This window comes from Equus caballus, chromosome 7 (assembly GCF_041296265.1).
Source record: "Equus caballus isolate H_3958 breed thoroughbred chromosome 7, TB-T2T, whole genome shotgun sequence".
Lineage (NCBI taxonomy): Eukaryota > Metazoa > Chordata > Mammalia > Perissodactyla > Equidae > Equus > Equus caballus.
The window spans coordinates 35,071,903-35,095,830 of NC_091690.1; the positions used below are offsets into that span (position 1 = coordinate 35,071,903).

General features: G+C 42.3%; 1 protein-coding gene across 9 annotated transcripts in view; it reads right to left on the reverse strand.

The window, feature by feature from the left end:
* Positions 1 to 1,967: 1,967 nt before the first annotated feature.
* The window catches only part of LOC111774245 (prostate and testis expressed protein 13-like), a 32,316-nt gene continuing 10,355 nt past the window's right edge, over positions 1,968 to 23,928 (reverse strand). For 4 of the 9 annotated variants that reach the window (XR_011440551.1, XR_011440549.1, XR_011440550.1 and 1 more), the window contains 4 exons: positions 6,648 to 23,617; positions 6,496 to 6,519; positions 5,984 to 6,124; positions 1,968 to 5,665 (listed from right to left, as the gene is read on the reverse strand). Coding sequence is in view for 4 of the 9 variants with exons in the window: in XM_070272936.1 (XP_070129037.1) it covers positions 5,472 to 5,665; positions 5,984 to 6,124; positions 6,496 to 6,519; positions 6,648 to 6,711 (423 nt within the window). In the remaining 5 variants the exon portion in view is untranslated. Of the gene's footprint in view, positions 5,666 to 5,983; positions 6,125 to 6,495; positions 6,520 to 6,647; positions 23,618 to 23,928 lie in introns of those variants that run through there. The other 5 variants (XR_011440548.1, XM_070272936.1, XM_070272937.1 and 2 more) reach the window with 5 other exon arrangements.

Here is a 23,928-nt window from a genome sequence, read left to right on the forward strand (position 1 = left end):
TCTAGTTGCCAATCTCTGAATTCTTTAGTGTGTGTCCTAAAAACGAGGACATTTTCCCACATAACCACAGTACAACCATTACAATCAGGAAATTTGCATTGATACATGACTGTCATGAAATCACAGACCCCCATACAAGTTTTGTCAATTTCCCCATAATGTCCATTATAGCAAAAGAATTCAATCCAGGCTCATAATATTGCATTCATTTGCCGTGTCTTTTAGTCTCCTCTACTCTGAAATAGTTTTAAAGTCTTTTCTTTATTTTCATGGCCTTCACACTTTTAACAATTATATGCTACTGTTTTGTAGAATGTCCCTCAAATTAGGTCTGCCTGATGTTTACTCATGATTAGATAGATTCAGGTTATGAATCTTTGGCAAAGCTATCACAGAAGTGATGCTGTCTTTTTTCAATGCAAGTGGTACATGACTTTCTTTCATTTCATTACTAGTGATGTTAACAGATGGCTATTAAAGTGATTTCTCTTCTATAAGTTATTCATTTTTCCTTTGTAACTAATAACTGTTGCTGGGGAGGGTCTTTGAGACTATGTTAGTATCCCATTGTTTTTCCACATTCACCAACTAGTTTTAGCATCCATTAGTGTTTCTCAACTGAATTAATTTATTTTTTATTTTTTTCCCTTCTCCCCAAAGCCCCCCAGTACATGGTTGTATATTTTAGTTGTGGGTCCTCCTAGTTGTGGTATGTGGGACACTGCCTCAGCATGGCTTGATGAGTGGTACCAGGTCCGCACCCAGGATCCAAACCAGGGAAACCCTGGGCCACTGAAGCTGACCATGCAAACTTAACCACTGGGCCATGGGGCCAGGCCCTGAATTAATTCTTATCATTATTGTTGCCAGATGGTGATTTTCCAATCCCAACATTATCTTTGTGTTTATTAGTTGGCATTCTACTGTAAGGAAAATCTTGCTCTTCTTTCTATTTATTTGATTATATAAGTGCAAACTCATGATTCCTATTTGTTCAATGAATTATAATTTGTTACTATCACACAAATTTTCATGTTCAGATTTGACCAGTGAGAGTCTTTTCAAGCTTCATTCTGTGTCCTTTCAACATTCTCCATCATTCTTTGAATATTTCCTTATTTCTGCCACAATCAAATGTTCCAAGCTCATTTTGTGCTTTCCCTTCAAGAAGCCCTACTTCTTCTTAGTGGGAAAAGATATTTAGAAACCAAAATCTGAGTACTAGGTATGTACATTGTTGTTGGGGTACCAATGTTTCGAGGTCCTCTCCATGATCAAAGCTAGAGAATATATGTGTGTTTTTTTTTCTCTCTCTCTCTCTCACACACACACACACAGACACACACTTGCATCTAGAATTCATTCTAGGTTTTCCTCTTTTCATATTTATAAGTCCCTTCCACAATAATTAGAATTTGGGCTCCTATTATACTCAATACATTTCTTATTTTTTCAGTCCCCTCCGTACATAACCAAATTCCCATTGCCACCAACTTGCCCCACTTGGGGTCCAACATCCCACTTCAGGCCACTGCCATTGCTATTCCCACGTGCAAACACCCTCTTCACATCACAGTCTTCGAATTCTTTTCTGGGTCACCACTCACCCCATTTGAATTCCAATACTTCTCATCAAGCTGCCACTGCTTTCCTCCACATAAGTTGCCCTCCTCACACTGCTTCGACTCTAAAACCAACACTAGACCGTGTGTCACCCTCCTCAGTCCACTCAGTCATCATCAACCCATGCTCATCCACTTCTACCACTACCTCACTCTGCACAGACACCTTCCTCACCATAGTCAGACTCTGACAATCTGCACCAAGGTGCGTGGATGTTGTCTTCACCTCACTTGGGCTTCCAATACCCTATGCTGGGCCTATACCCAGTAACCTCCTTCATGGAGACCTACCTCACTCAGCCAAAATGGCTTTTAGACTAAATTCTTAGAGAAGGAAGGAAAAAAGCAAGCTGAATGGTTTTTATTTTGATCTATGCTGCTTTTTCATAGTTTCTATCATTTCTCTCATTTCTTTTAGTTCCCTTTAAAATGTCACATTGAGTTTCTATCTATTTTGAAGCCATATTTTTGTGGTATTCTTTCATTTTCTATCAGTATGGTATTCAGTTCACTTTTCCTACAACATTAGCATATGGGTTCATCTGCAGTCCTCTTATGTCATACATGTTTAAATTAAATGTGTTCTTTTGGGGCCGGCCCAGCGGTGCAGCGGTTAAGGTCGCACGTTCCTCTTCTCAGCAGCCCAGGGTTCACCAGTTCGGATCCCGGGTGTGGACACGGCACCGCTTGGCACGCCATGCTGTGGTAGGCATCCCACATATAAAGTAGAGGAAGATGGGCATGGATGTTAGTTCAGGGCCAGTCTTCCTCAGCAAAAAGAGGAGGATCGGCAGCAGTTAGCTCAGGGCTAATCTTCCTCAAAAAGAAAAAAAAAGTGTTCTTCCAGTGCTTAAGGAGATTCCTGTGTTGGGAATGGAAGTGGACCAGGAGAGCTTTCCTAGCTCCATCTCTTGAAGGTACTGAAACAGAAGTAGCTAAAAATGTTTTTCATCTCTATATAGCAACCTCTGTAGTGATTTCCAAGATTTCCTACCGCTTCTCCCCTCCCCAACCAATATTTGAACTTTCTCCTGTACCCTTAGTCTTTCTACTCTGCTCAATTTCATCTCTACCAATGGTTGCTTTCTTCCTCAGGACGGAGCTCTATTTTTACGGAAGGAATTCTAGTGGCATATTTCTATATTTCTGAGATCCTCAAGGGCTGAGGCCACCCTAGTGGACCCGATTTTTTCTATGGCACTTTCCTTTTGTAATCCTCATTGTTCTGCCTTTTTTATAAGATAATTTGTGGAGGTTCATAAATTACACAGCTCCCTCCAATTTGTTCCCAACTGAAAGACCGCAGTCCTACTTTAAAAGTCTTAAGCAAAGCTTTAAAGCCAACCCAAGAACCCTAAGGCAGGCAGCTGCAGCTTCCTGACTCACAGCCTCTTCCCAGTCGTGGTTCACAGTGTCCTTCCTGGGGGCTGTTTCCTCTGTCTGAGGGCCAGTGAGCAGTCTGCCCCAATGAGTCTGCAATAGAACTACAACTAAACATATACTGAAATCGTAAAAGAATACAATTAATTTTTGTTTATCCAGTTTTTCTTTGTCACCATTAGCAGCACCAATACAGCATAAATCAGGCAATCCACACATATGTGTGGAATACACACAAGGCACATTTTGAAACATTCAGCAGTTGTTTTAGAGGCCAGTCCATAAAAAACATGAGGTCAAATAGTAAGCCCCAGATCATATAATGCCTCCAGAGAGAGTACACTGAGATTATGGAGCCAGCCACCTGATATTCCATCCAACCATGACTTGTACAAAATTTGCAAACAGAACAAAAGTTTTGAGATGTGGTTTTCTGATATTTTGTCAATAATGAACACATTTCTACTGGATTTCTAGGATTTTGCACTTATGCAAAAGAAATCCTTTTTTCCTAATATTAATAATCCTACATGTTTATAGTTCCATACAGTTGGTTTTCCTCCTTTGATCAATTTTGCCAGTCTAGGTTCACCCCTAAGCAAGGATTCCTTACCCTGGAACAGTATTCTGGACCTGAATCTAGAATTACTGCACTTGTTCAGGGTCTGGCCTCCCTCATTGTTTCCTCTACTTCCCATTTGGTTTTCTTATTAAAATGTAAAGAACAGAGACGTACTTCAATTGGACCAAGAAAATTAGGAGTGATGGGGTATTGTAACATGGGGCAATGTAGGAGTCAGAATCTCATGGCAATCCAAGACAGAAAACATAATGGGACAGGCTAGAGAAGATTGGACCTAGAGGGCCAGACTGGATATGATGAAACTCTGGGGGTTTCGCCACAGTGGTTCATGAATCTTCACTTCAAGCTTAGCTACAAGATTGTGAGTCAGTCTCTACAAGTCAGTCTCCATTCATCTGTATCACTCAGTGTCTAGCTGCTACTCTTTCTGCTACCAGTTAACTTCTTCACCATCCACATTGCGTCTCTTCTCTAGTCTGAAGCTTTCCTCTTAGTTTCTTGCTTGGGACCATTCTAAGCACTAACACAGAGCAGTAATTCACCCACGAATCATTTCATTATTGGACCGTGCTAGCATCTCCATGCTATCCATATAAACTAATTATGGACAAATCAACCCTGAATGGAAGAATCTACCATATTTTCTACTTCTCAAGCTACTAAAGTATAATATCCGTCCTAACATGATACAATTTGGAGGCTATCCCAGCTCACATATATTGCAAATATTTAAAATTAATTTGTATATTAAAATATTTTGTTCTATTTATGCAACTATAATACAGCAGAAAGTAATAAGCAATCATAAGCCTGGATATTAGAAGGAATACTACTAAACCTAGTATAATATTATATATGTGTATTTAATTATATAACTAAAAACCAAATACAATAGTGTCTAGATTCTAACACATACGAAGGTTAATATGACAAAAAAAAATTTAACCTAAAGTGAGTGAAGAATAATTTGGGGATTAAGTTTTGCCATTTCAGAGCTTATTATTTTTGTTAGAAAAACTACAGTGAAGATCTGAAACTCTTATCTCTCCTTGACATTATCTGTTGCAGAGCTGGGCCAATAGATGAAAAACATTCAGCTTTCTATCAAAGAGTGCATTGAAGGCAAGGTAATATATAAATATTTTTGAGGACTAGGTGGTAGAGTATTTCTTATATGCAAGGAGATTAATTGGCCAACACTCAGCCAAGTGTCTATCCTGATTTACTTGGCCTTAGCCATGAGAACAAGATAAGATGATTAGAAACGTGGTGAGCTAAGGTTATGTGGTCAGGAGTAGCTGTGATTGGTACAGTTTCCCAAAATGGTGGAAGGCACTAAGACTCTGAGGTCTAGTACATTGACTATTCCTTTCACAGAAGTTAGAGTTTTCTAATTTCACATTAACTTTCTCAAGCCCCTACTTAACACGAGCCTTTTCTACTGTCCATCAAATACTTCGTCTACTCTCCTCCCAAATATTTCTCCTAAAAATCTCCTGTGATGTGTTGTTCCTACTTCTATCTAGTCTGCTTTCTCCTGATCTTCTCTCAGAAGCTCTACCAGAAAAATACTTTGCCCCCTTTCCAGAAACTTTACAACTCTGACTTTAGCCCAGGTTTAGCATCAGAACGTAAGGGCAGGTAAAGATTGCCAATAGGTATTAGGTAGCAAAGACAGGCAAATCCAACCAGAAAGCAGTGATGGGGTTTTTGTGGCCTATGGCTTTACACTTTCCTGTTATTAGAAGCACTGATGCGGAAGAGAAAGAGCTTCCATAGGTAGATCTGCTGGAACAGAGAGTTGGGCTTAGGTCTGAGAAAGTGTGAGATGATGTTGCCATTGGTAGCAGAAGGGCAAAGGTTACTGGGAGAGACGGTTTAAAATCTTAAGTAGATTCTGGATTGTCCTCCTTCGGTCTGCTTCGATATGGATGTATAAGATCCATACTGCTGTCGCCATCATTACACCTGTCTCCCGAATTACAGCAATACGTTTCTCTCACTAAGTCATGGAATAGCCGGACCATTCCCTCTTCACAAGCCCTACAAGATAGAGTTGAATAACGATAGAAATATCTCCCTAAAGAGGAAAAGAAAAGAAAGGTGATCACCTTGCTTAATCGCACCATCTTCCTAACAATGACTTCTTTCCAGACCCTCCTCATTTTTCTGTAGGCTGGAATGAGCCCCAAGGCTGTGTCTGCATCTCATCTATGTCTCTCTAGACAGGACCAGGCAAAAGCCATCTGCCTCCCACACAGCCTCCACCCCACATCTGTGTATGGAGAATCCCGCTTTCCCCACCCTCTCCCGTGGTCCCAGTCTCCCCCCACACCATAAGCCTGGGACTGTGGGTACCACTGGTAATATTCCATGTCTTTCTCTGACCCCCACTTACCTGTAAGGCGATCATTAAAGTAAAAGTGATCTGTGGTACAAACCCTTTCATAATTCAATACATTAAACTTCCAGCAACGTCCCATGGAACTGAGGCATTTGTATCCATCATAGAGATCACATTTATGGCAATATCGAATCCCTAAAGAAAAAAAGGAAAACTTCAAAGCAGAGCTCTAGGGAAAGTGATTCTGCTGCAGAAGGCTGCCCCCACCTGTAAGTATTTATACTTGAGTGGCACAGTCCTCACAAGAAGGAAGTTGCCATACCTCCCAGCTTCTGCTAGGAGTCCTTACTCCTTGAATGGGTGATAGCTATGACCCTTCAAGGAGTCAAGGACCCCCCCCAGCCCCGCCCCGCGACTTCACCCAAGCCTGGGGGCAGACAGGAGACACTACAGCCGTGAGCGAGAAGAGTGAGGGAGGGCAGAGAGACAGCGTGTAAAGAAATCAAGAATATCCCCTCTCATAATGGCATTATTTATCCCAGAACTGCAAACCAACTACACCATACATTTCGATGTCAGGACTCTGTTGCCTGTGAAGAGAAGAAAAATTCTCCTTGAACCATTTTACAGCAGTCCCAAGAGTCAAGTTTAGCAACAGCCTCCCCTCCTCCCCATATGTTTTCTCCCCACCTATCATCGCCTCCCTCGCAGGCCTTACCCTCGTCCATGAAGAGCGCTGTGAATATGCCCAGCAGAAGCAGCCGGAACATCCTGGAGCCCATTCTTGAGAAGGTCCTGGTGGGATGTTCCAGCTTTATTTATTCCTATCACCTGCCCTCAGGCATCTCACTAGAATCACAGAATCATAAATTTCAGATCAAACCAACTGAATCCTCTCTACAACATTCCCAGAAGAGGGTACACCCTGTCTGTGTTTGCATTCCTCCAGCTTCTTAGAATTCAAGCCACCCAAACACTCATTTCATTTTATGAGATCTATCATAAGATAAGAATTAACATTGGTGTAGAAGCTCTCCCTGCTACCTCTTCACTTCGGTTGTATTTCAGATGTCTTTCAGATATAACAAAGCTGGGGTCACTGAGTACTTGTGAGTGAGTTGCTCAGTCCTTTTCAAGTACCATAACCATCCCAGGCACTTGCCTCAGCATGACCTCCAGTGGTACTACATCCCTCACACAGTAAGTCACCAGGATCAGAACCTAAGACTCCAGAGATGATCTGACTGCCCAGTGTAGCATCCCTCTGAAGGATGGATGGGACAGCCCAGGAAAAACAGGTGAGGAAGTGAAGCTGATCTCAGTTTCCCTCAAGGCTCAGTTATTAATTTTTTCGAGGGAGACAAAGATCATAAATTATTACAGTGGGACAGACTTACACTGGGTGTTATGGGGAAAAAGAGGAAGAAATATTTGGATTAGACACTAGAAAGGGTGACTGGAGGGGAGGTAGAGAGGGCTGGAAATGAGTTTCCCACAGTTCCCCGCCTTGACCTTACTTCCTCCAGATGGTGACATATATTCGTGCCATCTCTCTTGCCTCCACTAAGTGGTATCCTATCTGGAAGCTTCTCCCAATATATTTATATCTGTGTGCAAAACTCCCTGACTGCACTGCTCATGCCCCTTCCCTGTCTGACTTTTCTCCCGAGGACTTAACCCGATTTGTCATTCCATAGCTTTTCCGTATTTATGTTTATTTTGTCTCTCTCCTCTCACAAGAACGAAAGCTCCAGGAGTGCAAGAGTTTCATGTGTTGTGTTCACTGCTTTCTCTTCAGCACCGAATGATGCCTTGCACATACCAGGTAACCAAAGACGTCTGATGGAAAAGGAATGGCATGGTTGGTGTGGTTTATCCTGAGAGGCACAAGGGAATGGTGCCTTTCTACTGACAGCCCCTTCTTGAAAGCTTGCAGGATGAAATTCCTGGCCTTAACCCTGCAGTCAGTAGTCACGACACAGAAGACAGGCAATGGTAATGGCAGATTCCCCTGTCATGGGGAGAGAGTGAATGTGGGGCCCATTTATCTGAGACTGCTCATTCCCAGAGCCAAACATATGCTCACCCTAGTATGATCCATCACATAACCTTCACTAGGAGGGTACTCCCTGCACACCTGGGATGGAAGCCCAAGTGTGCTACCTACCTTCTGAGTGATCTTAAACAAGTCACTGAACCTCTCTGTGCCTCTGTGACCTCATAAGTGAAAAGAGGACTATCAGAGGTATATCTGATACAGTTGTTAGGACTTAGTAACACACATGGGTAATGGCAAAGGAGAGGGAACAGATATTAAGATCCTAGTTGGTGTCAAACATTCTTTGGGTTGTTACACACTTGATCTCTTCAAATTCTCTGAACAACTTCATAGGTTATAAATAATTGATCTCATCTTAAGTTGAAGACCAGGGGTGCTCAGAGTTGGAGTAGTTTTCCCCAGAGAACAGGGTGCACATCTGTCTGAGTCAGTGGGCCATTATCTTTCCAGGACACCATACTGTCTCCTTCTCTTTCAACCTGGGGAAGAGTCCCCGGGCTGGAGCTCTGGGTTGGGCTCTACCCCGAATCACAGATGACAATGGGAAAATAGGGAGAACAGGTAAGAAAAAGGCTGTCTTCAGTAAAAAAAAAAAAAAAGAAGAAGAAGAATCTCCTCTGCCTGGCAGAGACAACATTCACCAGCAAACTCCACTGAAACTAGTGGAGGGGGGCCGTCCCACAAGCCTGGCTGGGGTCTAAGACTTACATGCCATGGTCAGGAAGTAATCCCCACAGGGACCATCTTGGTGAGTCCCGCATTTGGAACGTGCGAGACAGGCAGCAATCCATGGAAATAAGTCCCTGAGGGTCTGAGCTAAGAGTACCAAGCTTGTGCTTCCAAGCAAAGAACACCTTGTTCTGCCTGGGAAGATGATCCTGCACCATGACCTGGGCAAGCAGTGATGAAAATCTGGGCATAAACCCCAAGCCCCATGCACCCTGAGTCTTTCTCCTGTGTTTGTTCAGGCAACTTAAATGTTACTCTCAGATAACAGAAATTTTGGAAATATGCCAAACTCTTTAAGAAATAAATAAAATTCCCTTTGTGCCTCTGAATGTGAAAACACAATGTGAATATTTTGCCATATGTCCATACAATATTATTTCCTTTATCACAAGTTCACATTAATAAATGCTATCGTAGTTGACATGATGTATATGATATTCTGCTTTTTTACTGTGGAATTTGCACCCTCACCACTGTCCCTCACTGTCGCTCCTAGAAGGTGAGGCCCAGAACCGTCAGGAGATTCAGGAGCTGCTCCCCAGATAAACCTCTTTCAAAAGGCTAACCCCGTGCCTGCCTTCAACTCAGGCAGAAGCCTCAGCTAGCTGCTTAGCTTCTCTACCCTTCTCACCCCAGGACCTTAGTGTGGGCCACAGACAGGACTTGGACACCTGGACCACCTATCCCTCCTACAGGTAGAGGGGGATGTACTGGCCAACCGGCTCTTTCCTCCCTACCAACATAGCTGAGCCCTGAGAAAGGTTCCCAGCCCTCCCTGAGGCCTCTCCTGGGGACCAGAGCCTGCACTGCCTCCCCCACATCTGGCTTCTATCCAAGGCCCTTCCATTCCTTGCTGGTCTTTCCTAGTCAGGGTTGGAGGACACCCTGTTCTGTCCTGTCCTGCTCCTGTTCCGCCCAGAGGCACAGCATTTACCCATCCCCTCTCTCTACAGAAGGAGAGCAAGGTAATGGATTTGAGGCCAAATTAGGCTCCTTTGTAGTCTACCCAAAGTTGTGTTTACTTTGCCCCTGCGGGAGGACAGTGCAAGGGCATGGGATGCAAGGGAAAATAAGATAAACGCAAAAATTCCCCCAGAGAAAGTTTCCTGCATTCAGCAATACCCTCTTCAGCTACTTCTGCCGACCTCAAACAAGCACTACCCCGGCCCTGCTCAGCAGTGAGGAGACCTGAGGGTGGAACCATCTGGTCCCGGGTGAGTCGGTGAGAAGACAGACACTTCCTTTATTATGGGGTTCCAGCAGACCCTCCGTACAGGCAGGAGAAAGGAGTGTGTGATGGGAGTGCAGTCCCATTTCTTCTCCAAGACAGTTTCTTCTCCACAACGTCTAACCTGCCTCAATCCCAGGCCTGCAGGGAAAACGGGGTCAGGCCAACTAGTTCTCCTGACACTTAGCCCTGCCTCAGACCCAAGGTCCCTCTAGCAGCCTGGATCAACCTCAGAACATCGCCCAGTGTGCCTAGATCTCACCTCAGAAACCCTTGACCTCCCCCTCCTCCCCATCCCCAACCCAAATCAGCCTCTGACCTAGCCTCATTTACCCTCCTTTCACTGCCCTCCAAACTTTCTAGCTTTGGACAGGCTTGAAGGTACCATTTTACAAATGGGTAATACAAAACAGTTGGGCCTAGAAGAAATATAGCCCAATGTCTTTATTTTATGCATAAGAAACAGTGCTGAATTAAAATTTCACCACAACGTAAAAGCAGAGGGAGATTTTGATCCATGTCCTCTCAGTTATCAGGTCAGGGATCATCTCTGACAAGTGAGAGAAACAAGGAATATGAATTTGGGGTCATATACAGATTCCAAGTCGCCACTTTTCTTTAGTTAAACTCCTACCACATGCCCAGCTTAGGAGCTTAACACATTTAACATAGTTGAAAAGGAGATCAGTTATGGGAAGGCCAGGAATAACAACAACTAACTTCTTCACAAGGACTCCTCCTAAAGTTTCTCCTTGCCCCCTCTCCCGAGGCTTTTCCTAGACTGAGTCACCAGAATCTCAGTTTCCAAGGGGAAGAGGGCTTTGCCTGGAGGCCATTCCCTGAAGCCCGGGTTCCATCACCCCAGCTACTGCCTTCTAGTCCCTAGCTCTGAGAGTAGCCCACCACATTTAGAAGTGATGAATATAGGATGGGAGGCTCCTGCAAGCCATCCTCAAAAGCAGTTCTTGACCAATTTCCATGACTGCAGTCACAGGAGATGCTCATCACATGCCCTTCCTACCACCCACTGCTGGGACGTTGACAGGTCAGGCTGGAGAAGAGAGACTGGAAGTTATACTTCCCCCTAGCTGTAACTTCTGCCCATTGTCACCCACCCAAGAAAACCCATGTGTAACACTCATGAGTGTAATAAGACTGACCTTAGGTTCACACAAATTTGTTATAAAGTTATACTGGGAAAAGGTGGACCCACCACTGTGCAACATAACTCTGTGGGATTCATTATTTCTATTTCCCCAAGCAAAAGTGAACTGAATGCTCTGTCATGTGTGCTCCCCAATGCCAAAGCACAAGGATATAACAGAGGTAAGATAATGGAAGATTTTGGTGTTTGGGATTCTCAGGAGCCACAGAGACCTCCTAGCCAGAGTAGGTGTCAGGTATTTCAGCCAGCAGAGATTACGCTCAGAGTTCACCCGTCCAAAGAGAGCAACAGGCCAGGGGCTGCACTGAGGCTCTGGCATGGCAAGGAGTAGAGGTAGCTGCAGGAGTAATCTGCTAAAGGTTAACTGTCACTAAGTCTTAGATTTGTCTTGTGTGTTCAAGTGGGCAGGAAGATCAAGAGCAGTGTCTTCTAGAATGGCCTTTGAAGTCAGGGACTCCAGTTCAGAACAGACTGGTTTCTCTCAGATGAGTGAGCAGCAAGAAAATTAACTGAGCTCTGATTCACTGAAACAGGGTGAGATCTGGAGCTCTTCAACCCAGAGTAACCAGACTGAAGAAATATCCAAAGGATTGAGTAGATCCCTAACAGGAACTCTACTGATGTGTTCTGGAGATGCTCTCCTTGTATCTCGCCCCCCATCTCCAGACCTCCCCTCTCTTTGGAATTTTCTGGGAATCTCCAAGTGTGGCTCTAGATGCCAAACTCCTAGGCACAATTAGTTTTCTTCCAGAAGAAGGCATAAAAGTGTTGGTTCGGGATTGTTAGAAATGATTCTATTCCCAGACCAAGCCCAGAGTCAGGCATAGTTTCCAGAATTTTGAATGCTGAGTCAATTCTTCCTCTCCCCTTTTGCTTTCTCAAAGGCCTGACCCTGAGTTCTGTCATGTCTCCCTATCTTGGAAAAGACAAAAATCCAACTCTTCAGCTCTTCCCACAATGAGTGATTGAAATACGGTGTCCAAGTCAGAGGATGACTGATCACAAAGGGGCACAATTCTTAAGTGCTGTGGTTATGGTCTCTGTAATAGCATCTTCTGTCTGCTCCCTCTCCTGGGGCCTCACTTCATAATATTGCAACCTCTTTTTTGCCTCCCTGACTGTACTTTCCTGACCTTTTCTGCTTGACACGGCCTTTTTTCTCTAATGGATAATATGCCTCTTCCCACTGAAACCAGGGTGCAGCAAGGGTTAACTTAATGATGGCTTCTTCTCCTCTGCTTGCCTGGCAGCTAAAGGGGAGGACTTTTGGACCACAAATTGCTCTTGTTATTACAAACATGTTCTATCCTAGGTCACAAGACTATTTAAGATTCAAAATGGCTTACTCTTTGGACAGCCAAGTTCCACAAATTTGAGGCAGCTGTCTTTGAAGGTTTTGGTTGCATAACAAAGGTAAGATGGTTTGATAACCATTGTGCTGTTGAGTCACAAATTTTTAAGTACCTGGAAGAGCAGGTCCTATACCTATCTTTCTGATTTGCAATGTGAGAATGATGAGCCATCTTGCTGCCTCCCTTCTTTCAAAGAGAATAGTGAATATCCAGCCTTAAAATGGGGTTTGAAAAATGACAGTTTCAGAATTTCAGGCAGGTCTTTGTGCAGCCATTGGTTGGCAATCAAGCACCAGAGACTCTATTGCTTGGAAAAGATAGGATCCATGGCCCCATTTTTCTGTACCTCTGAGGCCACTGAACACGGTTTGGAAGGAGAATAAAAAAAGCAGGGCTTTCGATCATTCTGCACAATAAGGTGAAATGCTGTTCTTACAGTTGGCATAAGTTTGTGCAGATATTTAGAGAAATGTTTCCCTTCCTAATTATGATCTAAACTGACTGTGTTGTCGCTGAGAATCAATTTTTTGGAGAGTGGTAAGCTTGTGTGTGTGTGTGTGTGTGTGTATTCAGGTGTATGCATACCATTATTTTCCTGTTGAGTGACCAAGAAGATTGAGGAGGATATATATACCTCATGCTGATGAGTGATCTTAAAGGGGAGGGGGTTTGACCTAGCAACACCATCCAGGACTGTTTGGTGGGCGCAAACACCCAAACCCCTTTTGAATGGTATGCCAGTGGTGAAGACCTTTGGACCACAGATTGTTCCTATTGTTCTCCTCTAGATTATAGAGCATCTTTTCCTTAAATACAATCTCTATGCCTGCTTGAATAATTCACTTTGGGGGAAATGGTCTGTGGACTTTTATATGTCAGAATACACACTAGTGGGGAGAAAATGAGTCTATTCCTGAAAGCAGGAAGCAGGGCACCTGAGGGTACCTTTTCTAAAGGATAGTGTTGATTTACACTATGGAGGATTTAAGACAGAGGCATGAACTTGAGGACAGACAACCCTAGGCAGAAACTGTGTTGTGCCCATGAGGACAGCACCCGTCATACATTTTCTTTTGTTTTGTGTTCGTTTTACATCCCTTGAACCACGGGAATAGGCATATTTTGTGTATAGTTTAAAATTTTTGTTTCTCTTATTAATTGAATCATTCTCAAACTCTGTAAACATCCACACAACCCTTTATTGTGGTATTACTAGGAATAAACAAATGGGGCAGTAGAAGTGTGGCCCTCCCACTTTTCCTCCACTGAGCCCTGAACATGACAGCAGCATCTTATCAGTTGAGCATGGCACTTCAGATCACCTGGCTTCAAATCCCAGATCTGCCTCTTACTAATGATGTGATGATGCCCAAGTTGGTTAACTTCTGCCTTCCTTTCCTGATAAGAGAAACAGTTATAGTACATACTCAGACTAATAATTTTAAAAAATAATTATACTAACCTCAAAGGATTTTGTGACAATGAAATGTGATGATGCATGTAGTTTAGAATACTGTCTACTACAAGAAAATGTTCATCAGATGCTTATGAGTATAATTAGTATATTGAAAGCCATAGCCACAGAATTCCAGGAAGTACCCAAGATCCAATTGAACAAAGGTTCTGATGGAGTGAAAACTAACATGGAGCATCAACTACCGCATTTAACTGGCATGGAAGTGAATATAATGCAAATCCTCTTTACTCTCAAATAAACTTACAAGAGAAGCCCTCTAAAGAGGGGTTTCCAAGAAGCACAGACACAGAACCTGGAGAGGAGTTGTTTGAATTGCTCCTGGATCAAGCCATTGACGTGTTGAAGGTGTTCAGAGGGGCAGTGAGGCAGCCAGGAGTGAGGCGGAGCCTCTGAGACCTGGATTAGACACTGTCTGTGATTTCAGAGCAGCTGTTGACAACCGTTTAATAGCCCTGGAATAATATTTGGCCTTATACACAGTAGCAGAGATTAACGTGTTTAATTTCTGACCGCCTATCAGACAGAGAAAAAAAATTCTTTGCCTAATTCTTATATCAGACCAAGTGGATTTCAAAATAAGACAGGTAAAGAGAGACACAGAGGGACAATATATAATGATCAAAGGGACACTTCATCAAGAAGAAATAACGCTTATAAATATCTATGCACCCAACACAGGAGCACCAAGATTCATAAAGCAACTATTAACAGACCTAAAGGAAGATGTTAAAAACAACACAATAATAGTAGGGGACCTCAACACCCCACTCACATCAATGGACAGATCATCCAGACAGAAAATCAACAAGCAAATAGTGGAGCTGAATGAAAAACTAAAACAATTGGACTTAATAGACATATATAGATCACTTCACCCTAAAAGAGCTGACTACACATTCTTCTCAAGTGCACATGGAACATTCTCAAGGATAGACCATATGTTGGGAAACAAGGCAAGCCTCTACAAATTTAAAAAAAATTGAAATAATAACAAGCATCTTCTCCAATCATAGTGCTATAAGGCTAGAAATTAATTACAAGAAAAAAGCTGAGAAAGGCACAAAGATGTGGAGACTAAACAACACACTACTGAACAAGCAATGGATCATTGAAGAAATTAAAGAAGAAATCAAAAAATACCTGGAAACAAATGAAAATGATAGCATGCCATACCAACTCATATGGGATGCAGCAAAAGCTGTATTAAGAGGAAAATTCATTACAATACAGGCACATCTTAACAGACAAGAAAAATCCCAAATAAGCAACCTTAAAGTACACCTAACTGAACTAGAGAAAAAAAAACAAATAAAGCCCAAAGTCAGAAGAAGGAGGGAAATAATAAAAATCAGAGCAGAAATAAATACTATTCAAATGAAAAAGGCAGTAGAAAGGATCAATGAAACAAAGAGCTGGTTTTTTGAGAAGATAAATAAAATTGACAAACCACTAGCCAGTCTTACAAAGAAAAAAGGGGAGAAAGCTCAAATAAACAAAATCAGAAATGAGCGAGGAGAAATAACAACAGACTCTGCAGAAATACAATAGATTATAAGAGAATACTACAAAAAACTATATGCTAACAGAATGGATAACCTAGAGGAAATGTATAAATTCTTGGACTCCTACAATCTCCCAAAGCTCACTCAAGAAGAGGCAGACAATTTGAACAGACCAATCACAAGGAAAGAGATGGAAACAGCCATCAAAAACATCCCAAAGAATAAAACCCCAGGACCAGATGGCTTTCCTGGGGAACTCTACCAAACTTTCAGAGAGGATTTAATACCTATCCTTTTCAAGCTATTCCAAAAAATTAGGGAAGATGGAACACTTCCTAACACATTCTATGAGGCCAACATCACACTGATACCAAAACCAGACAAGGACACCATGAAAAAAGAGAACTACAGGCCAATATCACTGATGAACATAGATGCAAAAAATCTAAACAAAATCTTGGCAATCAGAATTCAGCAATTCATCAAAAGGATCATACATCATGATCAGGTGGGATTCATACCAGGGACACAGGGATGGTTCAACATCTGCAAACCAATCAACGTGATACACCACATCAACAAACTGAGGAATAAACACCACATGATCACCTCAATAGATGCAGAGAAGGCATTTGACAAGATCCAACAGTCATTTATGATAAAAACTCTGAACAAAATGGGCATAGAAGGAAACTACCTCAACATAATAAAGGCCATATATGACAAACCCATAGCCAACATCATACTCAATGGGCAAAAACTGAACGCCATCCCCCTGAAAACAGGAACGAGACAAGGATGCCCTCTATCACCACTCTTATTTAACATAGTACTGGAGGTCCTGGCCAGAGCAATCAGGCAAGAGAAAGGAATAAAAGGAATCCAAATAGGGAGGGAAGAAGTGAAACTCTCACTGTTTGCAGACGACATGATCTTATATATAGAAAACCGCAAAGAATCCATTGGAAAACTCTTAGAAGTAATCAACAGCTACAGCAAAGTTGCAGGGTATAAAATCAATTTGCATAAATCAGTAGCATTTCCATACTCCAATAATGAACTAATAGTAAAAGAACTCAAGAACACAATACCATTCACAATCACAACAAAAAGAATAAAATACCTTGGAGTAAATTTAACTAAGGAAGTGAAGGATTTATATAATGAAAATTACAAGGCCTTTCTGAGAGAATTGGATGACGACATAAGGAGATGGAAAGACATTCCATGTACATGGATTGGAAGAATAAACATAGTTAAAATGTCCGTTCTACCTAAAGCAATCTACAGATTCAACGTCATCCCAATCAGAATCCCAATGACATTCTTTACAGAATTAGAACAAAGAATCCTAAAATTCATATGGGGCAACAAAAGACCCCGAATTTCTAAAGCAATCCTGAGAAAAAAGAACAAAACGGGAGGCATCACAATCCCTGACTTCAAAACATACTACAAAGCTACAGTAATCAAAACAGCATGATACTGGTACAAAAACAGGTGCACAGGTCAATGGAACAGAATTGAAAGCCCAGAAATAAAACCACACATCTATGGACAGCTTATCTTTGACGAAGGAGCTGAGGGCATACAATGGAGGAAAGAAAGTCTTTTCAACAAATGGTGCTGGGAAAACTGGGAAGCCACATGTAAAAGAATGAAAATTGACCATTCTTTTTCACCATTCACCAAAATAAACTCAAAATGGATCAAAGACCTAAAGGTGAGACCTGAAACCATAAGGCTTCTGGAAGAAAACGTAGGCAGTACACTCTTTGACATCAGTATTAAAAGGATCTTTTCAGACACCATGCCTTCTCAGAGAAGGGAAACAATAGAAAGAATAAACAAATGGGACTTCATCAGACTAAAGAGCTTCTTCAAGGCAAATGAAAACAGGACTGAAACAAAAAAACAACCCACTAACTGGGAAAAAATATTTGCAAGTCATATATCTGACAAAGGCTTAATATCCTTAATATATAAAGAACTCTCGCAACTCAACAACAAAACATCAAACAACCTAATCAAAAAATGGGCTGGAGACATGAACAGACATTTCTCCAAAGAAGATATACTGATGGCCAATAGGCACATGAAAAGATGCTCATCATCGCTGATCATCAGGGAAATGCAAATCAAAACTACACTAAGATATCACCTTACACCCATTAGAATGACAAAAATATATAAAACTAATAGTAACAAACGTTGGAGAGGTTGTGGAGAAAAAGGAACTCTCATACACTGCTGGTGGGAATGCAAACTGGTGCAGCCACTATGGAAAATAGTATGGAGATTCCTCAAAAAATTAAAAATAGAACTACCATACGATCCACCCATCCTACTACTGGGTATTTATCCAAAGAGCTTGAAGTCAGCAATCCCAAAAGTCCTATGCACCCCAATGTTCATTGCAGCATTATTTACAATAGCCAAGACATGGAAGCAACCTAAGTGCCCATCAACAGACGAATGGATAAAGAAGATGTGGTACATATATACAATGGAATACTACTCAGCTGTAAAACAGAACAAAATCATTCCATTTGCAATAACATGGATGGACCTTGAGGGAATTATGTTAAGTGAAATAAGCCAGTTAGAGAAGGATAATCTCTGTATGACTCCACTCATATGAGGAATTTAAAATTATGGACTAAGAACAGTTTAGTGGATACCAGGGGAAAGGTGGGGTGGGCACAAAGGGTCAAGTGGTGCACCTACAACACGAATGACAAACATTAATGTACAACTGAAATTTCACAAGATTGTAACCTATCATTAACTCAATAAAAAAAAAATTCTTTGCCTAGTTATTGAGGTTAGAGAAATGGTTACATAGGCAGAGGAAAGGGGGCCGCATAACACAGCACTGGAGAAGGTGCTGGCTGATGATTTGCACAGTAAAACATCATTACTGAAATTTAGATTTTTGAAGAAGAGCTCTGATAATCTCTCACTGTTAAGAAACATTTCACTGTAATGGGGGAGAATACATAAGGCTTGGAGGTGACATCCTAGGCTCAAGCTTAGCTTTCTTAATAGGGGCTAAGGTACAGAGTTATTGGCCTAGCAACCAAGGTCCTGCACACAGGTCCTGAGGCTTCTGAGATGGTGGAAAAGTATAAAAAAAGAATAAAATTTATTTTACTTTTTACTTGTGGCCCCTGCAGCAGCCAGCTTCATTGTCCGAGGGTGAACTGAGATTTGTTTCACAAGGAGAGTTAAAAAATGTCAGAAGATAATATTCAAAGATTGACATTCAAAATCAGATTACAGAAAAGACAATAGCCTTGGAAGCCAGATAATTGTTTTGGAAAAAAAAGAAAAGGGATTTGCAACTCTCTTTAGCTTTTCCTTTAATGAGTCAACAACTAGAACTGGGGAACTCAGAGAAAATTCTTTCATGGTATAGAGTGAATGCCCCACAAGACTGTGATGTCCAGGTCGACTCATTGTAGAACTATGTGTGTGATTCAGAGGAAGGAAAAATAAATGCCCTCCACTATTTAGCTCTAGGAGAAAGTCAAAGTGGGCAGGGGACAGAACAAACATCTCATTTGCCCCTGTTGGGCTCTGGGAGTGGGAATTTGACAGCTTGGCAGAGGGAAATCTTGCCCTATTCCCTGACCGGGACTTTGGAAGGCGGTCCCCTCACACATGTCCTCTGTGAGTCTGAGGTAGAGGTTTCTCGTGGTGACCATGTTGGTAAAGCACAGGCAGCAAAAGGAGACCTCAAGGATAGCTTTCCTAAAGCCACCTTTGTGCGTGTACGGGGTGGACACTGAGTTAAAGGTCAGTGGGCATGCCTTAAGGCCTGCTGTGGTACGCCAAGGGGCTCCAAAGGCACAGATTGTGGTAGGATTTGCAAGAGGGATGGGGGAGAAACTGCTGAGCCACTGGGCTGAATGGAGGACCCAGCCAGCCAGGGCTAAGAGGAGGTCCATTCAGCAAAGGAAAATGGCCCATGTTTCCTGGGAATGTTGCCTGAGGCGAAAATAAAACCCAGATTACAAATTCACGAGACACAGAGCCAGGGCACCACAGTGTGGTCTGTACACAGGACAAATCTGGGGGTTCCATGACTAAGAAAGGAGAAGTCCCAAGCACTGGTTTTTGGGGGGTTTTTTAGCTTAGTGACTGAAAACAGAGGTCAATACTGTTTACACATTTTGCTACCAGATGTGCTTTGTTAGGCCTGCATGGCACAGTGATTTTTTAAAAAAATTATGCAACATTAAATACCAGAAGAATTCACATAAATATGTAGATTTGTGGATATTTTTGAACCCACATTAAAAACTACTTTGTGGTATTTTTAATCATCAAAGGATTTGTCAGGACTGAACCTGAACGACCACATGGCTGTGATCACCAGAGCTCAACACTGCCGGCCTTTCAGACAGTCAGGGGTCATCCAGTTTCTCACAGCCTCTAGTGCTCCATATTTTCTCCCAGACACAACTAACTTAACTTAATTCACATTATATCTTGGCGTTTGCGTTTGAGGCCCTGATCTAAGAGACTTTGTAAACACGTATAGCAGAAAGGAGCACAGTGAGGGTGGAAGACACAAAAGTGAGTTTTTGAGGCAAACTTCCTGGCTTCAACTCTAACTCCTCCCTCAGTGGATGTGTGGCCTCTGTGCTCCAATTTCTTCATCAATAAAATAGAGAGAATAATAGTATTTTAGGACTGTGATAAGAATTAAGTAATATCTCTGAAAAGCTTGCTACAGAGCCTGGAACGTCAGAAATTCTCCGGAGACGTTAGCTGTTCTTCTTAATGATATTATTTCCATACTCACATCTACACACACGTAATCTGAATATATTTGGTTACCTCATTCTTTTCCCTGTCACTCATGACACCTTAGCAACGGTGCTATAGCCCCTGGAAACACTAAGTTTTCAGTATTTTGTGGCAAGAACCAAAGGCAGAAACCTGGCCCTATTGCCTGCCTCAGGATGTTAGCTGAGGCCCCAAGGAACTCTACTGGAACAACAGGTGCTCCCCATCCAAGACTCAACCCAGACCTAAGTGCCATGGACCGTCCTTCTTTCTCTAGATGAGAATCTACTTCCTTAACAAAATCCCATATGTCTTGACTTGTGAGTTTATAAGCTGTCTTTCAAACCCCACTCTTCCTCCCCCTTTCTGACATAGGTTTGGGGGCCTGATAAACCTGGTCAATACATACCGATGTGCATACACATGACTGATTATGTCCAATCTCACACAGCAAGTCACTTCCAGGATGTCAGTAACTTCCCTCTTACAGCCATCAACCTGTATTCCATCACACCATTTGGCTGGCAGTTTTGCAATCAATGTGTGAATATTAATTAGGATTCTATTGTTTCCAAGTATCACTAATAGGAATCAAACAAGCTTAAACAAAAGGGAGAATTTATTCTAAGAACACTCTGGTGTCTCATGGTGCACAATTAGAGAAACACAGCAACAAACTTTAACACAAACACCCAAACACCCCCTATCTTCTCTTTTCGTGAATATACATTTTTCTTTTCTCTGGCTTTAGATGAGCTCTCTCTGCCCCTTCATCTGCCTTTTGAAAAATGGCCATCATCAAGAGCTCCTGTTTATATCTCCTTAGCCCTAGAAAGCAGCCAGCCCACTCTGGAATATAGTCCTATTTTGAATTCCTTGGCAAGGATACTGAACAACTCAGCTTGAGTCAGTTGCCCACTCTGTACAGCTCTGCTGGGCCCCAGACTGTCTCTATCCTTCCCTCCTCCTCCCCAACTCCAGGCACAGGAGATTCCTGCCCATGGCCACTGCTGTTAAGGACTGCAGGTACTATTTCTGGCCATGGCTATCCATGATGCACCACTGGATACTGAGGTGTCCCTTACAGCTCGGCCCCACATAGCTGCCATCCAGTGGTGTTCCCCCTGACTCCTCGGACCATCAGACTTTATCTAGAATCTGTAGTGGAGATCCCTTTGTGCAAACCATGGTAGAAAGTGTGTCTTTTTTGCACAAGTGTTTGCTCCCAGGACATTGCAAGATCATACTAGCTCAGAAGAAGCGTGAAATCTTCATCTGTTCTCCCTCCCTGGAGTAAAGACTATGAAGAACTGCACTGATTTCGAAAAACCAATACCCATAGGGAGCTGCTGGTGACTAACATGTATTGTCATTTGATATTGGATAGTGCAAACTTTGGTAAAATTTTGTTAAACATCACAGCCTGGTCTCAGCTATGAAAGAAAAACCAATAGAACAGTGTTGCTCAAAGTATCCCCAACCACACAGTTTTAAAAAATTAAAATTCCTGAACCCTGAGTAGTATTTCCATGATCTGTAGGATGGTACTTGAGGTCATTGTAATTTGGATACTTCTTGTCATAATCCTAGTGAGCTCTCTAGCCATCTGGAGCACATCTATAAAAATAGCACTTCCTCTTATAACAGGAACGCATTCATAAGGGGGAGATGAAGGGAGGACTTATATCTCACAGTTGAGTGTCCCTGAATACCCCCATGAAATATGACCTGATATGAATGCTACTCATCATTATGTTTTACAAAGGATAAAATGATTGCAGGGCCAGTCCCATGGCCTAGTGGTTAAGTTCAGCGTGCTCCACTTTGGTGGCCCAGGTTTGGTCCCTAGGTGCAGACCTACACCACCCATCAGTTGCCATGATGTGGCAGCGACCCACATACATAACGGAGGAAGACTGGAAACAGATGTTAGTTCAGGGCAAATTTTCCTCAGCAAAAAAATAAATAAATAAATAAAGATTGCAGACTATTGATTTAAAACATCCCATGTTGGCTCCTGAGCATCTTGGTTGCTTGGATTGTCTTATTATCTTTTTTACTCCCAGAACCAACATAGCACCTCATACAAGGTTGAAGGATTTGTTGAATAAATGAATGAGAGGCTCACATAGCACAAAGTGAGATGTGCACTAATCTCCTTGTAGTATGGCATTCTATCTCATAAAATCTGCCACTCACTGCTCAAAATGGGATTTCTGGCATTGCTCTCATTTGACTATGTGTGGGAGTGCAGAAGACTTGATGTTAGTGGCTGACTGCTTAATAATTGAATACAGTTTTAATAATGTAGAGAATATCATGGACTTGGAAAGTACATTTTTGAACGGTTTTGAAACGAAAAAGAAAAGCCTTCATATATGAAAAACATTCATATAAAATGTTCAAGTTTAAACAGTAGTGGCGAAGGCAACAAGGAAAAGCCATAGAACGGAAACTAGCAACAAGGTTCTACCACTTCTTGCTGAGTTCTCTAAGCCTTCCTCTTCCAGGTCCCATACCACACGACCCCATGACTCCTAGCTGATTAGATCGAGCAGGCCCTTGACCTAAGTGTAGACAAATCCATCAGGTAGTGACCAAAGCTCCAGGGAGCTGGCAGGAAACAGCTGAGCTTTTCCTGTCTCCTGGGAATGTGGAGCTAGAAAGATTAAGCCGGATAAGAGTTGAGATAAATGTCACAAGCCAGAATAAGGCAAATCAAAACAAAAAGCAAATGAAGCTATCATGGCACAGAAAATTCACAAAACAGATTAGGAAGAAAAGCAAGAAAAGAGCAAATTAAGAAAGCAGTCGGACTCGGTCTGACTCTGCTCAATGAGATATCGCATGCTTGAAGCCAGGTTTCTTGGGACCATTGAAAACCACGTTCAGAAACTAACCATGCAGCATCGTTATTTCCCAACCATATTCTATTTCTTATTTTTAAACATGTTTAAACTTCTATTTAATTTTTTGATTATAAAATCATGGATAGCTGTTCTAAATTTTAAATAATACAGGAAGGTAAAAAGAAGTTGATGTTCTTGCCCACTCCCCACGCCCCCACAAATCACATATTTTAAGATAACCAATTTACAGTGTGATTACACAGTTAAGATTAAGGTCCTAAGTGAAAACGCTGACAGCTGGATCAGAAAGCCTCCTCTGCCAGCAGCCTGGAGACCCTGCAGCAGCCCCGGTCCCTCTGCAGCGCTTTCTCTCACGCACACCCAGCTCTGGACAGCGTGGTGACCCCCGCAGGACGAGGCTGCTCTTCTTGCTGGCTCATTTCAACAGAGGAGCAGAGGCACTGACTCAAGGCTTTCATTCACTCAGCACTTGTTCACTAAGCCCCTCCAGGTACCAGGCACTGCCCTGGGAGCTGGGAAAACAATGACAAACAGGATAGTCACGGTTCCTACACTTGTCAAATGTATAGGCAAGTAATCAAGTAAAAGAATAATTATAAAGTGTGAGGTGTGCTATGAACAAACCAAAGAGGGTCCTGGGGTATAAAATATAAAATGACAAGGTGGTCAGAGAAGAGCTCTGAAGATGGCGACATGAAGAGAAAGAAGGATGAACATTTGTAAAGTGTGGAACGGCGGTTGAGAAGGGTTTGCAAAAGTCCAAAGGCATATAGAAAAAGGCATGTTTATTCAAGGAATAAAGAAAGAAGAGTAGGGCTGCAGC